The sequence below is a fragment of the Carcharhinus amblyrhynchos genome, chromosome 19 (genome assembly GCF_965287045.1).
Source record: "Carcharhinus amblyrhynchos chromosome 19, sCarAmb.v2.hapA, whole genome shotgun sequence".
Taxonomy (NCBI): domain Eukaryota; kingdom Metazoa; phylum Chordata; class Chondrichthyes; order Carcharhiniformes; family Carcharhinidae; genus Carcharhinus; species Carcharhinus amblyrhynchos.
Window position 1 is genome coordinate 18,642,170 of NC_137342.1, and position 16,795 is coordinate 18,658,964.

At 38.3% G+C, this 16,795-nt stretch overlaps 1 protein-coding gene across 4 annotated transcripts in view; it reads right to left on the minus strand.

Moving 5' to 3' along the window:
- The window catches only part of bltp3b (bridge-like lipid transfer protein family member 3B), a 111,310-nt gene that overhangs the window by 82,997 nt on the left and 11,518 nt on the right, over nucleotides 1-16,795 (minus strand). For all 4 annotated transcript variants that reach the window (XR_013888965.1, XR_013888966.1, XM_080207326.1 and 1 more), the window contains exon 2: nucleotides 813-975. Coding sequence is in view for 2 of the 4 variants with exons in the window: in XM_080207326.1 (XP_080063452.1) it covers nucleotides 813-975 (163 nt within the window). In the remaining 2 variants the exon portion in view is untranslated. The remainder of the gene's footprint in view (nucleotides 1-812; nucleotides 976-16,795) is intronic.

A 16,795-nucleotide genomic window follows, 5' to 3' on the forward strand; every position in this document is an offset into this window, starting at 1 on the left:
GAAAATAAGCACATTATATCAGAGCTAGTAATTCTACATAATCATCTTTCCTCAGTATCAGCTTATCTGTCTGTATGGGTGCTGGAGATAGTGTGCTTCCCTACCCAATTACTACTTTAATATTTCATATTTTGTAGATGGAAAAAGACACTTGTGAAATTGCAAACATTCAAAGACTTTCAAGAAGATCTGGGAAATGAGTGCAGCAAGCCTAAAATGATAAATTAATCAAAACTGATCAATGGCACAAAAGCTGGGAAAACAATCTTTTGTAACAGCTTTTCTGCTTCATGTTTTAAACCTCTGAAATTTTGGCTATATTAATAATATTTTACTTGACTAATTGTGAAAAATTGGAAGCCTGAAGCATCACAAGCTGCTGAAGGTCATTTCTGGCAATGATGATTGAATATTTTGAGGAACTATGAGAGTCAACAATAGTAATGTGTTTGATGTGGTATACATACATTGTACATGCCTATCTTTCAAGTGATTGTGAGCATAAATAATCATCTTACCCCTAGACTTTGTTTTAAAAACTAGAAATTCTTTTGCATCCGGGAAACATGAAAGGAGGAACCCTCCTTTCTCAAAAGTTTCAGTTACGAGATGGTGTTTATCATTACTTTTAGTTGAAACAGAAGCTGCAAAGGATAGGCATGTTTATTCTGCAGGCCTGTTTTGCAGTCTTTTTAGACTGGCAACATTCCTTGGTGTCATTTTCATCTGTACAGCCCTAGCAATTGCCTTGGTTTTTTTCTTCTCATAGCAGGATTTGAATCTGTGGAACAAATTTTACTCCTGGTTCTTACCCGAATTGCAGCTTTGTTGCAGAACACTCTGGTGATTGCTAACCAAGTGGGCAAATCCAGCATGTTTTGCAGTACCTCTTCATCGAGCTCCAAGTTGGTTAGCTGACCTTCACCTTTGAGAGTACTCAAATTAATTTTATCTGGTGACAGATTCTTGGTGAACCTAAAAAACAAAGAACAAAGATACTTTGATTTCAACTTCGAAATTTTTTTTAAAATTACATGCTTTTATTAAAGCCGAAGAGGAGTCAAAGTTGACAGAAAATATTTGCTGGTTTGTAGTTGAACTTCATCATATTGGATGTCCAATGACTTCAAGCTCCTAAGTGAATGAAGTCTGTTTGTTTAAATTTAAACTGTAACAGGTTCTGTCAATATGATACACACTCATGACCAAAGTTATAGAGGAATACAATTAGTGGCAAGTGAAGAATGCACACTGGAGTGCATGCTGTATAGCGAGGGGGATTGAATATAAAAGTAGGGAGGTCTTGCTGCAGCTGTATAGGGCATTGGTGAGGCCGCAGCTGGAGTACTGTGTGCAGTTTTGGGTGCCGTACTTACGCAAGGATATTTTGGCCTTGGAGGGAGTGCAGAGGAGGTTTACTAGGCTGATACTGGGGTTGAGGGGGTTGAGCTATGAGAGGCTGAATAAACTAGGTTTGTACTCGTTAGAGTTTAGAAGAATGAGGGGAGATCCCATTGAGACGTATAAGATGATGAATGGGATGGATAGGATAGAGGTGGAGAGACTCTTCCCGCTCAGAAAGGATAGTAGGACTAGGGGGCACGGCCTCAAGATAAAGGGGGGGGCGGTTTAGAACGGAGTTGAGGAGGAACTTCTTCACTCAAAGGGTGGTGAATCTCTGGAATTCTCTGCCCGTTGAAGCGGTGGAGGCTACCTCGCTAAATATTTTTAAGACGCAGGTTGATGGGTTTTTGATAAGAGAGGGGATTAAGGGTTATGGGGAGAGGGTGGGAATGTGGAACTGAGCCACGACAGATCAGCCATGATATTATTGAATGGCGGGGCAGGCTCGAAGGGCTAGATGGCCTACTCCTGCTCCTATTTCTTATGTTCTTATGTTCTTATGCTGTGGTTACACAATGTTATTAAATTTCACAGCTCTTCCTTAAGCTTTATCCCTACCGGGAGGTGGGGAAAACTTGTGAAAATTGAATAAATAAATATTTTTATTAAAAGCTCCCATCTCACTGAGCTTCACGTCAATCCACATCCAACAAGCTGCTCTGCAAATCTTGCTCACATTGCTGTAGCCATGACAGATTGCAACCAAAACAGCTGAGACAACTTACAGCATGAAACAGTAAACAACACTAGAATATTAAGGATTATTGTATTTAAAGTCAATTTGCCCCATCTCCAGCTATTAATAGAATCATTTTAAAAAATCCAGGATATGGATTTGCACCTTTGCGAAAATGAATTTATTTTTCCTTGATATTCCACGTGCAAAGTTTTGATGAAATCTGTTGATTTGTTTACAAACAGATGAACAGGTGAAAATATTATACAAATTCAAGAATTGAAAGGGGAGCAAAAGATGCCAATGACGAAAGCATGAGTTATGCACAACAGGAACTGACTGAAAAACAATCCACACTATTCACTTTCTTAGCATTGACTGTCATACAATTTAAAATTGTACAAATAAAATTTAAAACTATATTTGTGCAATATATGTTCACAAACCTATATTTGAGGCCTCATCATAAAGCTCTTGCTAGTTAGTATTGGAACATAAACACCAGAACAGATTATGCAACATGCCTCAAAAGAGGGAATCAAATTCACTATATAGTCAGGTGTAAATTAAACATCAGCCTGTTCTCAAATGTTCTATTCCAGAAAAGCAGGTGGAGAAGGATGGAATTAGATCTTAATCTTCATACAATTTATAAACTTCAATTTTACAAACATGACCATCAAAACCCAACCACAATTTCACACATATCACTGTAGAATGCCCAGTTTTGTGCAGAAAGTATCTACAATCTTAATGCAATTAAAACTTCTTCTGTAAATAGCTGTTGTATTGTTAGCCTTTCAGCTGAGTCAGGTTGTGATTTTATTATTTGAGAAACTACCATATAAAGCCAAAGTTCACAATGCAGCATTAAAAATTGTAAAGAGCAACATTTAAGTCAAGAATTAAATAGTTAAACAAATTTTAAAAGCCTCAAAAATTTTAGCTTTCAAGTCATTGCACTTTTCTAACTTTCGAAATTCCAAAAAAGAATGCATTACAATGGGACACTGCAATGGATTTTCTTTTTATACAGTGAAGGTTTGGAGACCAGGAAGAGCTCATACATCAGTTTATTTGGTACAGAGAAGATACAAGTGAGAAAAGGAGCACTGATCATAGTGTTACAACTGAAATAGAAGGAAGCAAGGAAGATTACAATGCATAGAAGCTGGCAGTTCAAGAGGTCACCATCCTTCAACGTCCCCATCCCTTTAATTTTACTGGAATTCAAATTATTTAATCTACCCTCCCAATATAATTTGTGTGAGTGTGTGTTTGAAAGCCAGAGAATAGTTCATTATTTTGACTTGACACCAGATTAAATACAATTTAAAAATCCTCTTTTCCTTTTAAAAATTCAAGAAAACCCGTGTGGTTGTGTCTTCTATATTAAACAATTATACCATTAAAAAAAACTGTTGTGGTCAAACAAATATGGGGAAAAAGAGGGGAGCCATTCAACCCCTTCCTAACAACTGAAACAGGATTTTCAATGGCCCAAAAGGAAACAGAGGAAATTGGATATAATCAAGACACTGCACTGTGACAGGACATTGTGTGTCACTAAGGGCTTGTGATCCAAAGGAAACAGAATTTACAGTCACATGAATAAGGAATGAGAGATGCTGGATTTCCAACTGTACTATCACCCATCTTAACTTGGTTATGGTATGTAGGGTGTTGCAATCTATTCCACACAGTGCTAGAAAAAGGTTAAAAGGGTCAAGCAAAAGCAGAAATGTCCACTCCTAATTATTAACTTACTGTAGATGCTTGAAGAGAAAAGGATCTGTGTGGGCTGAGACACCACAACCGAAAAACATCGTCACAGTAGAACAATAACTTACATATAGCCCTATTGATGTAGAAGATTGTCGCAATACGATTTAAAAAACGACGAGGAAAACATAGATTTAGATTAGGAGGATAAATTATGACTGCTAACCCAAAGTATGCGTAGGCAACCGAACAAGCACAAGAGGAGCTCACATAACAGCATGTAGCATTAAAAAGGCAGCTGGTATTAATTGCAAATTAATTTTTAATTGCATGCAGGTGGTGGGTATTAATTGGTGACTCATTTAAATATATATAAATAGGTACACACAAACTGTGGTGGTGGGATTATAAGGTGTATGCTTATAACGTAGTTCTTTTAATGGCCCAACAAGTAAAACAAACTCAAATTAAATTAGGGACAAGTTAAGAGGGGCAGCCCCCCAAGAAGAAAGGAGGGACGGCCTGAACAGAAACCAGAGTCCAAAGGAAACTTAAAACATTTAATCAAAATGTGATTATAAGGGTCTATAACACACAACAGCCCCTGCAGTGCCCAGAGGGCATGGAACGCATCAACTGTGCCCGTGGACACTGCACGCTCCCTCTCCAGGGACACCTGGCCGCGAACATAGCCACAGTAGAGGGGCAGGCAGTCGGGATGGACAGCCCCATCGATCGCCCGCTGCCTGAACCTATTGATGGCGCATGTATGCTTGTAATGTATAGCTCTTAAATAAATACATTTGTGTATAGCATCAGTCAGCAATTACAATTAGAACCAGTCAGAATAGTTAAAGTAATAACAGATCATGTACATAAAGTAAAAGAAAGGAAGACAATATTGAGAGATGGCATCAAAATCTATACTGTAATTTCCATTGCAAAATATGGGCCTGTATTACAATGATGATCTACAAAAGGCCAGAATTAGAAAAGCATTACAAATCTAGAGTGGAATTCTCTCCTTGACATGTTTTCCAGCTATGGAGGTGGCTCACCATTAACCGCTGGTGGGATCTTCCAGTCCTGCTGATAGGCGAGCCACGCAAATGCAGTGGCTATCAGAAACTGGACCACTGGATTCGTTTCATTAATACTCTAGTTCTGAGATAGTCGCATTCCTACTTTTGAGGACATGCTTTTCCCATGGGTGATGTTTTGGAGCAACATCAGTATGCTGCACTTTTTCCTTTTCTCATTTCAATTTTAATCCTATTTTCAGTTCCAATGTGTGATGAGTCACTTGGTCAGGCAGTTTTTAATAGAATCATTTCCTTCAATGACAGCACAGTGGGCCCCACAAGTGGTCTTGAATCCCTACAGTGCAAAGGGAAGCCATTCAGCCCATCAATTCAGCACTGACTTTCTGACAGAGCATCTCACTGAATACTGAAGCTGCCCAGGCTTGTGCACAGCTTGGGCTGACAAGTGACAACTGATATTAGTGCCAGACAATAATATCTCTGACAAGAGAAAATCTAATCATTTCCCCTTAAGATTCAAAGGCATGACTTATCACTGATAACCCCATTACCAATGAGCAGAAACTGAACTGGACCAGCCATGTAAATACCATGTGACTACAACAGCAATCAAAAGTCTGAAATTCAAAAGTGAGTAACTCACCTCATGAACCCCCCCCCAAAGTCCATTTGCAACACAGAAGTCAGGACTGTGGTGGAATATTCCCCACTTGCCTAGATGACTGCAGCTCCAATAACACTCAAGCAGCTTGACTCCATCTAGGACAAAGCAGCCCACTTGATTAGCACCCCATCCATTACCTTAAACATTTACTCCCTCCATCACCATGTGTGGCAGCAGCGTGTACCATCCACAAGATGCCCTAAAGCAACTTGCTAAGCCTCTTCCAAGCCAGCAACTTCTACCACCTGGGTGTACAAGGGTAACAGATGTATTGAATTAACACCACCTGCATGTCTCCCTCCAAGCCATACCCCATCCTGACTTAGAACTATATCACTGTTTCTCCAATGTCACTGGATCAAAATCCTCCACTCCCTACCTAGCAACACAGTGTATGTACCTACAATACCTACATTGTGGGTGTACCTACAATACATGGACTGCAGTGCTTCATGAAAGCAACTCACTATCACCTTCGCATAAGTAATTTTGTATAGCCAAACAAATGCTGGACTTTTCAGCAATGCTCATATTGCATGAAAGAATAGAAAAAAAACTGAGAAATTGGCTGGTTACTCTGATGGCTCAGACAGACATTCACATTCCATTAATTGAAAAACAAGAGCTCTTAGTGTCCTAATCAACTGAAACAAAACACACATTTATCGCTGCTTAATGTTTACCCATATTTACAAATGCAACTGTACCAAAAGGCAATAAAAAATACTCAAGTAACTCTAGTCTTCAAACATATAATATTTCAACCCAACGAGTGGGTAAATTTAAAGCCAACAATTTGCAAAAGAAATTGCATGCATTAAAGTAGTTCTGAAGACCCCAAGACGTGTCTTATAAATGCAAGACATTCTTAAGAATTAAAATTAGAGAAAACAATAACTTTGAGTACATGAAGAGGCAATAATTAGCTTGAGATTCATTCACTGATGCCATAACTACAACATACAAATGAATCCTTGGAGCTGCCAAACGTCCTCAAGAATTTTCTATTAATCATGGAGAGTGATGTTACAAGTTTGAATTGGAAACAGTATTTCAAAATGCCACCCATTCACTTTACAGTAAGTGCACCCATCCATATGTGGCTCTTTGGGCACCTTCCCTCATCCTTCAGAGGATGCTGAGTTCCATCTCCATATCATTTCTGGGACCATGCAGAGCACCAACTGGTTGCCATGTCAGCCAACAAAACAACAGTCACTAAAGCAATTCAGTGGCTATGAAGTGCTTTGGGGTGTTTGGTGAGTATGCAAGATACTATGTAAATACACATTTGTTCTTGTATTAAAAACTGAATCTTAACTTCTAGAAAACAGATGAGTCAATTTGTGCAAGATGAGGGAGTGTTTTTCAAGCTCAGGAGAAAACAGTATTTTTTTCAATAGGTTGAGTGGGTAGTGAAGCTGCACACTGCTGGCACAATTAAAATTAAACTGAAGACAGTTTGCCTGAGTAAATTATAAGAATGGTGGCACCTTTGCTTGAAATCATATGTAAAATCTTTCCCCATTTGTCTGCTTTATTCTGTAAAGAAATGAGATTCATTTTTCATATTTGGTCTCCAAAGGGATTTCTACAAAGAAAATTGCTTAATGTACCTTTTTTAAGAAATTACATCACAAGTTCTAACAGATTGCTTGCATAGTTCAGCAACAACTGACCCAGAAATCTGGTACCTAGGTTTTTAAACTAATTTCTGCCCCAATTCCTCAATCATGTAATTGTAATTGATGTGCACACGTATTTGCATTCAGTGTCACTTTTTTTATGATTGACCTAATGAGAATCAAAGGTTGTTAAACCAAACAACATTGACAAAATTTCAACCTAACCTTTCGACTTTTTATTTGCAGACAGTTTATCTACTAGAAGCTAAAGTTTACCTAAATTTGCTGTTTACGATGCAAATAAAGATACCACATGCAAAGAAATGGTTACAAACAAACTAAAATATATATTCTAGCTTTTTCACCAACTTGTCAGTGTTCACGTGGTATAGATTTCACACAAATCCAATCTTTTAAGATGTCTTATAAACTCAATATAGATCAATGTACAACACCATACTATGCTTTTCAATCAAGTCCTCCTCCCACTCCAAAGCATCACTGTCCAATTTGATCAGCAAGTAACAAGACACTCAACTGAAGTGATAAATCACAATGACAATAAAAAAAAGCATCCTGGTAGACGAGTGAATATTGGTTCGGGAACTATAACTATCATTCTGGCATTGCAACAAAAGCCATTAAAAAAATGTAAGCATTAACGAAGTGGAATCACTTGCTAGTGACCACAGAAAGCTTTGAAGCTTAAATCAAACATCCTCATTACTTCGTTATTGCAAAATACCACCTAAATTTTGATTGAAAAGGAATACAAACAAAGCATAGGTTTGAAACAGCAAATAACTGTATCCTAGATCTATGCTCTTGAGATCAGTAGCTGACGTATGCCAGAGTTGATTCAGTTGAGTCATTGCCTTCCTCTAACTTCCGCTGTTTGGAAAAAAAAAACCCATTCAGCTACTTCCTCCAAATGCCCAGCTGAAATCAAGAACCAGATGTAGAATATTATAAAGTTGGATTACTACCTCCTGTAATAGTCTACTGGTTTAGCTAGTTCATTCAATCCTATTGATTTTTGACGATTTAAATCTCTTGTTTCTTTCAGCTTAATTCTTTGGTATTTCAATATAGTTCATGAAATGCCTTGCCTATTTTTCTTTCCTACGTGCAGTACTCTGCACTTGCCTGCATTACAACCCTAATCTCTCTTCATTTTGCCAACTTGAATATTTTTTCAATTGATTGTGCAATTTCTGAGCTGGTCTCATTCAATTCCACTGTCCCTCCTATTTTAACATCCTGTGCTAATTTGAGTATCCGATTCCAGGTCACATTTCTAAATTAGAAAGTGGGAATACTGGTCTCCGATCCTTCAGCCAGTTTATTATTTGTTTCCAATGTTAGTTTGAATGGTCACAATTTTGAATTAGTGTGTCCTTTCTTGTACAGAATGAAAAGTCTAGGTACATCACACAAGGTTTATTATAGCCCACTTGAGTTCTCACTTCTTCATTAAGTAGAATTGCCAAATTCCAACTCTGTCTCAGTTCGTGTGTTGCTCATCCATATGCCTTTGTTATCTTTTGACTACTCCAACATACCCTGACCAGTTTCCCATCTTGTACCCTTCCCATCTTCCATAATTTTAAGCTCATTCAAAACTGATGCAATTACTTCAACTCGTACCAAGCTCGTTTCTATATTATCCCTGCGCTAGCTAAGCTACGCTACGTTAGCTCCCAGTTAAGCAATATCTTGATTGTAACATTCTTGGCCTGATTTCCTGGGCTCTGCCCCTTCCCCATCTCTGCAACTTCCTTTAGTCCAACACCAAGATAACAAATTCTTCCAATTCTGCCCAACTGAGCATCCCCGATTTTAATCGCTCTGCCACTGGTGGCTGAGCCTTCAATTGCTAAAACCGTTTGCACTGGAATTCTCTCAAAACATCTGTGCCTCTACTTTTTTTTCGTTTAAGCATGCCTCTGACCAAGATATTGGTCATTTGCACTTCTATTTCCTAATGTGCTAAATTTTGTTTCATTAGACCCCTGTGAACATTGGCACATTTATTACATATGGGCAGAAGGGATTCCAGTTTTGTGGATACAGTAAGGAATTTGAGGATATTCTCCTTAGCACACCGAAACTTGACAGCAGATTTGATAGCGTATTTAAAATCATAACAGGTTTAGCGAGTAAGTAAGAACATTTTCAAAGGCCAAACGGCAAATAACGGGAGGACACAAATTTAAGATGATTGATGCGAGGATTTATTTTCCAATGTGACAAGTTGCTAGAAATTGGAATGCACCGTCTGATGTTTGGTGGATAGAAATTTAATTCCAGTCTTCAGAGGGAAATTGGGTAAATACTTGAAGAAAAATTGTAAGACATGGGGTGAGACCACCTGGATAGCTCTGAGAGCCAGCATGGGCTTGATGCTCTGAATTTCTATGATTCTATAAGGGGGTAGGTTGAGTGGAGGGTTATGTCGTTAAAATCTGAACTAAACATTTGTAGAGCATTTTTGTAAATGTAAACATTTCTATTTTGTACTGCCACCTTGACTTTTACAAATACCTCCATGGATATCAACAGCCATCTGGTAAATCCACCCCCACCCCTGCCAATCACTCCCACCTGTAATCATTTCAGTAATACTTAAACAGAGCAGAATATTTGACATCACAGCCAAGTCAGAATTTTCTTCTCAGCACATGTTCACATGCAGAATTTATATATTGCTGCATTATAATTGAAAGCAGAAACTGATTTACCTCCCTGTAATTCAGTGACACATCATTTCAAACGGTCCATTGCTGCCTTGTTTGACATCTCGCCATCTACATACTCAATAACACACTATGCAATGCACTTAACCAGTCATGCCGGAGTTTTAAAAATGCACGTTATCCTTTTTCTTGAAAAGAATAGTTAATATTTTAAGCATATCAGCTTGTTTTAATCTACATATTTTAGATAAAAGAATTATATTGCCTCATGATATGCATTCTGATGAAGCAATTGCTCTAATTATGGAGTACCATTATCTCATAATCAAATAACCTCTGAAACCTTAAAAACCACTTCACTTGGAAGCAGAGTCACCTACAGAACAACAGGAGGCTATTCAGCCCATCAAGTCCATGCCAGCTCTTCGCAGAACAATGTACCCAATCTCACTCCCTTCCTCCATCCCCATGACCCTGAAGGTTTATTTTCTTCCATTTCCATTCAATTTCTTTTGCAAATCATAGATTATTTCCACTTCCACCACCCTCCTAAGCAGCATTAACACTCACTGTGTAAAAAGGTTCCTTTTCACATCTCCTGCCCAAAACCTTAAAAAATGTGTCCCCTAGTCCTTGCACCATCAGCTAAACGGGAATGAATTTTTCTAGCCTACCTTACCCAAACTTATAATAACTTGGCTAGATCCCTTCTCATTTAATTGACATTAGTCATCTTCCAAGCCAGACCTTCTACTTCACATGATTCCTTATTTTTCTCCATTGCTATTATAAACCTTATGATATGATAGTCACTCTTGCCCAAATGGTCCCCCCCAGAGACACTTTGTCTGCTTTATCCACCTCATTTTCCAGCACCAGATCCAGCAATGCCTCCATTCTAGTTGGGTTTAGAACATGCTGATTAAGATCCTGAACACATTTCAGAAATTCCTCCTCCCAAATATTGATTGGGAAACAGTCCCTCAAAATCTCCACTCACAGAATGGTTATAGTACAGAATGTGGTCATTTGGCCTGTAAATGTCTGTACTGGCTCTCCAAAGGGGCAAGTGACAAAGTGCCAGTTCCTGGCCTCTCCCCTTGGCTCTGCACATTCTTCCTCTCTGAAAATAAATTAAATCTGGAATTGCATATTTCTTCAATTTCCCTACCTCTCTTACACACACACTATTTGGAGGTTCCGCAGCATGATCATATCCTTTTTACTTCTTGATTCTAACCAAATGCCTTCTGCCCTGATCCTGTAAGAAAATTTCCTCTTTTCAACACAATGTCTTCCTTAATCAGTACTACTGCCGCTCCTCCCCCTTTTTCTTCCTTATCTTTTGTGAATACTTTTCACATCCTTGAATATGAAACACTTTCTCATAATTTTTAAGCCACTGTTTTTACAGGAACAGTTGATGATTACTGAGAAGTAATTACACTTCATTGATTCAACTGTACTTTTTCTTGGCTACTTAGATCTTACAAAAGACAGTAATTCCCCTGAAATCAGTGGGGAAGCAATAGTTTAGTTCTGAAACTTAGTTATCAAGATAATGGTCAGAACGAGATCCACATAATTAACCCAATTCCAGTTTTCCCATCCTCACTTTAATGAGTATTGCTTGATACCATTGAAAATCTGGAATTCAACGCTATGAAATCACCACCCCAGAGAGATATAAGGAAGTTTAGCAGCAGGAAGAATAAAAACAGAGTGAAGAAGCAAAACTATATTGTCAGTGATGTGGTCACCTAAGATTGACATTATTTCTTCAAAGATAAAATTCACATATACTTTCAGTACCTAAAATAGCATCAAAAAATGAAAAGCCAAAATAAGTTTGCAGCTCCATACTATACGTAGCTAGAATTTGAATTTTGGAACCTTAGATTTAAAGTCAAACTGAAAATATCTTCATGTACTTTACAAGGAATGGGAACATTTAGTTGAAATGAAGGGCTTCTTATTGCTCAAGTTACATAAGCGGTCAACTACAATTAGGCTATGGAAACTCATTTCTTGTTAATGTATTGTATGTGCAGCACAAGCGTCATTTTGGAAATGCACACCTCCAGACATGATCAGATATCTATTTATTCAAAGGACTGCTACCAGCTGAACACCAGCACTGACTGTAAAGGTACAATAAGTGTTCATTCTCAAAAACTGTTACTGGCCTGCAAAAGGCAAAATCTTCAGAAATCAACCTTTACTGAAAAAGCTTGGTTCCACAACTGCAGGGGGAATATCACTTACATAGAACTGAGCAGAGAGCCTAAGTAAAGAACACTTGGCTGCACAATATTCACTATGAAGTGCTTTTTCTATGAAGATGACTGAAGAATGAAATAGCTTCAATATACTGCCTTTTCCACAACCATCAAACTGAATACAAAACAAAGTTGTGTGGCTGTTTGGCCTGTGGAGTTCTCTTCTCGCAACGAGCAGTGGCAGAGACATTGACTAATTTTATGGTTGAGTTAGATAGATTCTTGATTGACAAGGGAGTCAAAAGGTTATAGCAGGTAGACAGGAAAGTAGAGCTGAGGCCAATTCAGAGAAGCCATGATCTTATCAAATTGCAGAGCAGGCTCGAGGGACTGACTGGCATACCTTGCTCATAATTCATATGTTCTATTCATATGTTATGTCTGATTGAGGTCACTGTCTGTAAAACAAACCATTTTCCCATCATCTTATCCAATAAAAAAGTTATGTTTAATTTCAATACATACATATTGTACTGCTTTCACAGAAATGGACTAGTAACAGAACAGCTGATGTGTAAGGCAGCAAAAAAAAGAGGAAAAGTAGGCTCCATTCAGCCCATCAGACCTGTTCCAACATTCAATCATAATGATCTTCTACATCAACTACACTTTCCAGTCCAATTTCCCTATTCCTTGATTACAAGATCAAGCATTTATTGATTTCAGCCTTGAATAAGCAAAATGCCTGAGCAGTCACAGTCCTCTATGCAAACAATTTCAAAGATTCATAAACATTCAAGTGAAGAAATTTCTCATCTCAATCCAAAGTGGCCAATGCTTTATCTGAGATTATGATTCCCTAGTTCTGGACTCTACAGCCACCAGGAAGAAACCAACAATCTCTTTCTACCTTTCAAGCCCTAAGCTTTTCATGTTTCTATGAAATTACTTTTCATTCCAGAAAATATAGGCCCTTCCACTCAGTCTCTCCTCATAGGTCAACTCTCTCATCCTAGGAGCAATCTTGTGAACATCTGTTGTGCCTCTCAATTAGGCAGATATATTCTTCCTTGGGTAAGGAGGTTCAAATTATTTACCGTACTCTAGGTGTTGTCTGCAGTATTTACAATAAGACTTCTGTTTATACTCCAACCCCCTTAAATAAAGGCTGGCGTACCATTTGCCCTCCTAATTCCTCACTGTTCCTAACTTCTGTGGTCAATGCAATGACTTCTTGACGGTTCCAGATTTGAGATCTAAATCTGTGCTGCATGATCTCAGCAAGTATCGAATTAAAGTCCAAAACTTGGATATTTTATTCCCAGGCTTCAGGTAGCATGAAAATAATTAATTAAGCAGAGTTCCCAATCTTGATAGGTTTAGACAGAATTCTGTTGGTCTGTGTATAATAGTGTAGTTTTTTAAATTTATTTTGTTTCTTGCAAAAAAAGACAAATAAACTTGATTTTTTTTTACACACAGAAGGAATTTCATTTTGTTTGGTTTTTAAAAATCAGGCAATGAATGGGTAAATTTCTTCTCAAACGTATTTGATGATACTGACAAAACCATTACCCTTGGAGAGGTTCTCTCCTCAGTTACCTTTTTTGATTCCAAGTTCCCCTGGAACAGTTCTGAACAGGGCCCCCCATTATAAGTTTAGCTCCTTTGTTCGTTAAACTTCAGTTCTGGGCAATTTCAAAATATATCCTCTAGTGTGCCCCTTACCAATTCCACACCGGTCAGTTTTATTCTCTCTCTGCAATCTAATGTCAGTTTTGTATCTGATGTCATAACTTTCTACCCCTCCGCTGCATAGCATTTCATCAGTGAACTTCTATTGCACAGAGGAATTCTCTGCAGCCAGAGCACTTGCTCTGCTCATAGCAGACATAATAAACATATCAAATTGTATCATGTATTCCCTCCTAACATTAGGAACAGTCTTAAACACAAGTAAATACCAATAGTTAAAAATGATAAAAGACAGACAATTTAATACAACATGCTTATTTCTTACATTATAAAAGATGCAAGTGTGCATCACCAGCATGACCAGCATTTTTGTCCATTTCCAATTCTTCTGCAGGAGAGGGTGGTGAGTTGCCTTCTAGAACCGCTGCAAGTTGATGTGGTGCAGATACACTCCGTGCTGGTGGGAGCTGCATAATTTTCATTTAGTGACAGTGAAGGAATTGCAACATAGTTCAAACCAGAATGGTGCATCTCAGAGGGTTTCTGTTGCATTTGTGCTTCTAGGTGGCAGAGGTTCATACCTTGAAACTGCTATTGGAGGAGGTTTGGTGAGTCGCTACAGTGAATCTTGTAAATGGTACGCACTGGTGTTACCGCGTACCAGTGTTGGAGGGATTGAATGTTTAAGGTGGAGAATGGGGGGCCATTCAAATAAGTTGCTTCGTCCTGGGTGGTATTGTTTCTTGGATATCATTACAGCTGCACTCATTCAAGCAAGTTAATGTTTGTCCCCAGATTTTGACAAAACCGGCATTTTTTATCCGGCACTTCTTGTTCAGGTATGAGTATCTAAAATCTTTCACCCAGAGCTGTTTTCACAAAGCCATCAATCTAAGAAACTGGCTGAACTACAGCTTAATGAATTAACTGATTAACATTGTCAGATTAATTCTGGTGGTGAGAAAATGCATGCCACAAGATGAAAAATTGTAATAGTGATAAATTCAACTAGTACACAACGTGCTTCTCCTGTTAAAGGAAACAATGTTACTGTTAAACTTTTCTTCAATGTAATAATTTGGTTGATAAAATTCCTGCCTCCACTAGCATGGAGTCTTTTGAGCTTTGCAATTCTCATAACACTAGATTAAACAATGCAGTAGCAGAGCACAGCAGGTTTGTAGCCAACTACATGATAAAGCAATGTGACAGCTTCACATCTGCAAGTTCTCAATTTTATCCATAGGGGGAAAAAAAACAAACCTGGAGGAGGATCCAGTTCAGCTACTTTATGTGCATATTTGCCCCACACAAGTCTCTCTGAGCAACTAAATTATTCCCTGTTCATGGAAGCGGGCAAACTCCACTGTTGTTTATGCTGCAATTTAAAGCAAAAAAGGTACCTGATTGCTCATTCTTACAAATGCTCTGCCAATGAATGTAATTATTTATTTTCAATCATTTGGTGAGTTTCTTTGCTCAAACTGAGGATTATTAATTCTGAGAAATAAAACACTTTTCACTCCTTTACTATTATCAAACAGAGGGGCTGGTTCGCTCAGTTGGCTATACGGCTGATTCATGATGCAGAGACATCAACAGCGTGGGTTCAATTCCTGTATGGGCTGAGATTATCCATGAAGGCCCTGCCTTCTCCATCTTGCCCCTCACCAGAGGTAACATTCATGTTAAAATCACCACCAGTCTTTCTATCTCTCAAAAGAGAAGAGCTCCCTCTGGTCCTCCAGGACTTTAGCGACTTTCATTATCAAGCAATCTCAGATCAGGTGCTGCATGAAGACAAAGAGAACTGCTCCTTCTAATCCATGCAATGTAAGATGTAATCAACTGAGTTACTGTCAAGCTAAGTGAAGTTTGTGACTTGGAGCTTTTGCCAAGCCAGAACTGTGCTGGTTGGCTTAATACAAGTGACAGAAAAGCAAGAATGATTGCACCCTTGTCTGAGCTAGATTTCATTCAACTCCCAGAGACAGAAATACAGTATTTGAATTATTAAATGCCTTTCATTTAGTATGTGCCTATGACAATTCAGTGAGCCAAAGTCATTTTTGACGTGACTGCCCATCAAGTAACGTAATATGATAGTGGAAGCTCTGTATCCAATGTTCTCATGCGATAAAAAGGAAATTTGTGTTTATATAACTAATGTGTAAGGCAACATAGGACAGCCAAGCCATCTTAGACTGAGGCAGCTTTACAATTATGAATACAATGCAGTTTGCATATTATACCACATATACGTAAATGAAAAATGATCACCACTTATTTACCTGATGCATTGCCAAGAATGCATCAAGATTGCGATAGCAAACTATTGATAAATGTACACAGGAGGAACTTGAGAAGAGACTTCAGATTGATGCAACACAGACTAATACATTTCACTGCCACCTCCTCCAATTTCCCTCCTCTTCTTCAAGGTTATGCTTTATGCTCAAATACGATTCCAAATGCAGCAGGAGCATTCTGGTACCTTGCCCAATGTGTTAAACATCAGCTTGAGCAGTGACAGCCATTTATACAGTCAGAGGAAGAAATACCAACAAACCAGATGACTCAACCCACTCGGCTAGATGAAAAAGACATAAAATAATTTAATCTAAAAGCACTGGAGGAAGCCACCTGGCTTATTGTGCCTGTGGTAACTCTAAAACAGCGATCTAATTTAGTCCCACACCTCAGCTATTTTCCATTCATCCTCCAAATTAGTCATCTTCAAGTCTGAAGATCCCTACAGATTCTCTTTCCACCACCCTTTCAGTCAGGTAATGCATTCCAGACTTTAACAGATCCATGTATGAAAATATTCTCATTTTCCCTCTAGTTATTTTGCCAATTATGTAAAATCTATGATCTTTGGTTACTGGCCGATTCGAAAGGGAAACAGGTTTTCTCTCCTTGCTCCATCAAAATGCTTCAGAATTTTGAATACCTCTCTTAGAAATCCCTTTAACTTGGTTTGCTCAAAGGAGAGTGATTCCAGCTTTTGCAATCACTCAACATAATTAAAGACAGTCATCCCTGGCATCA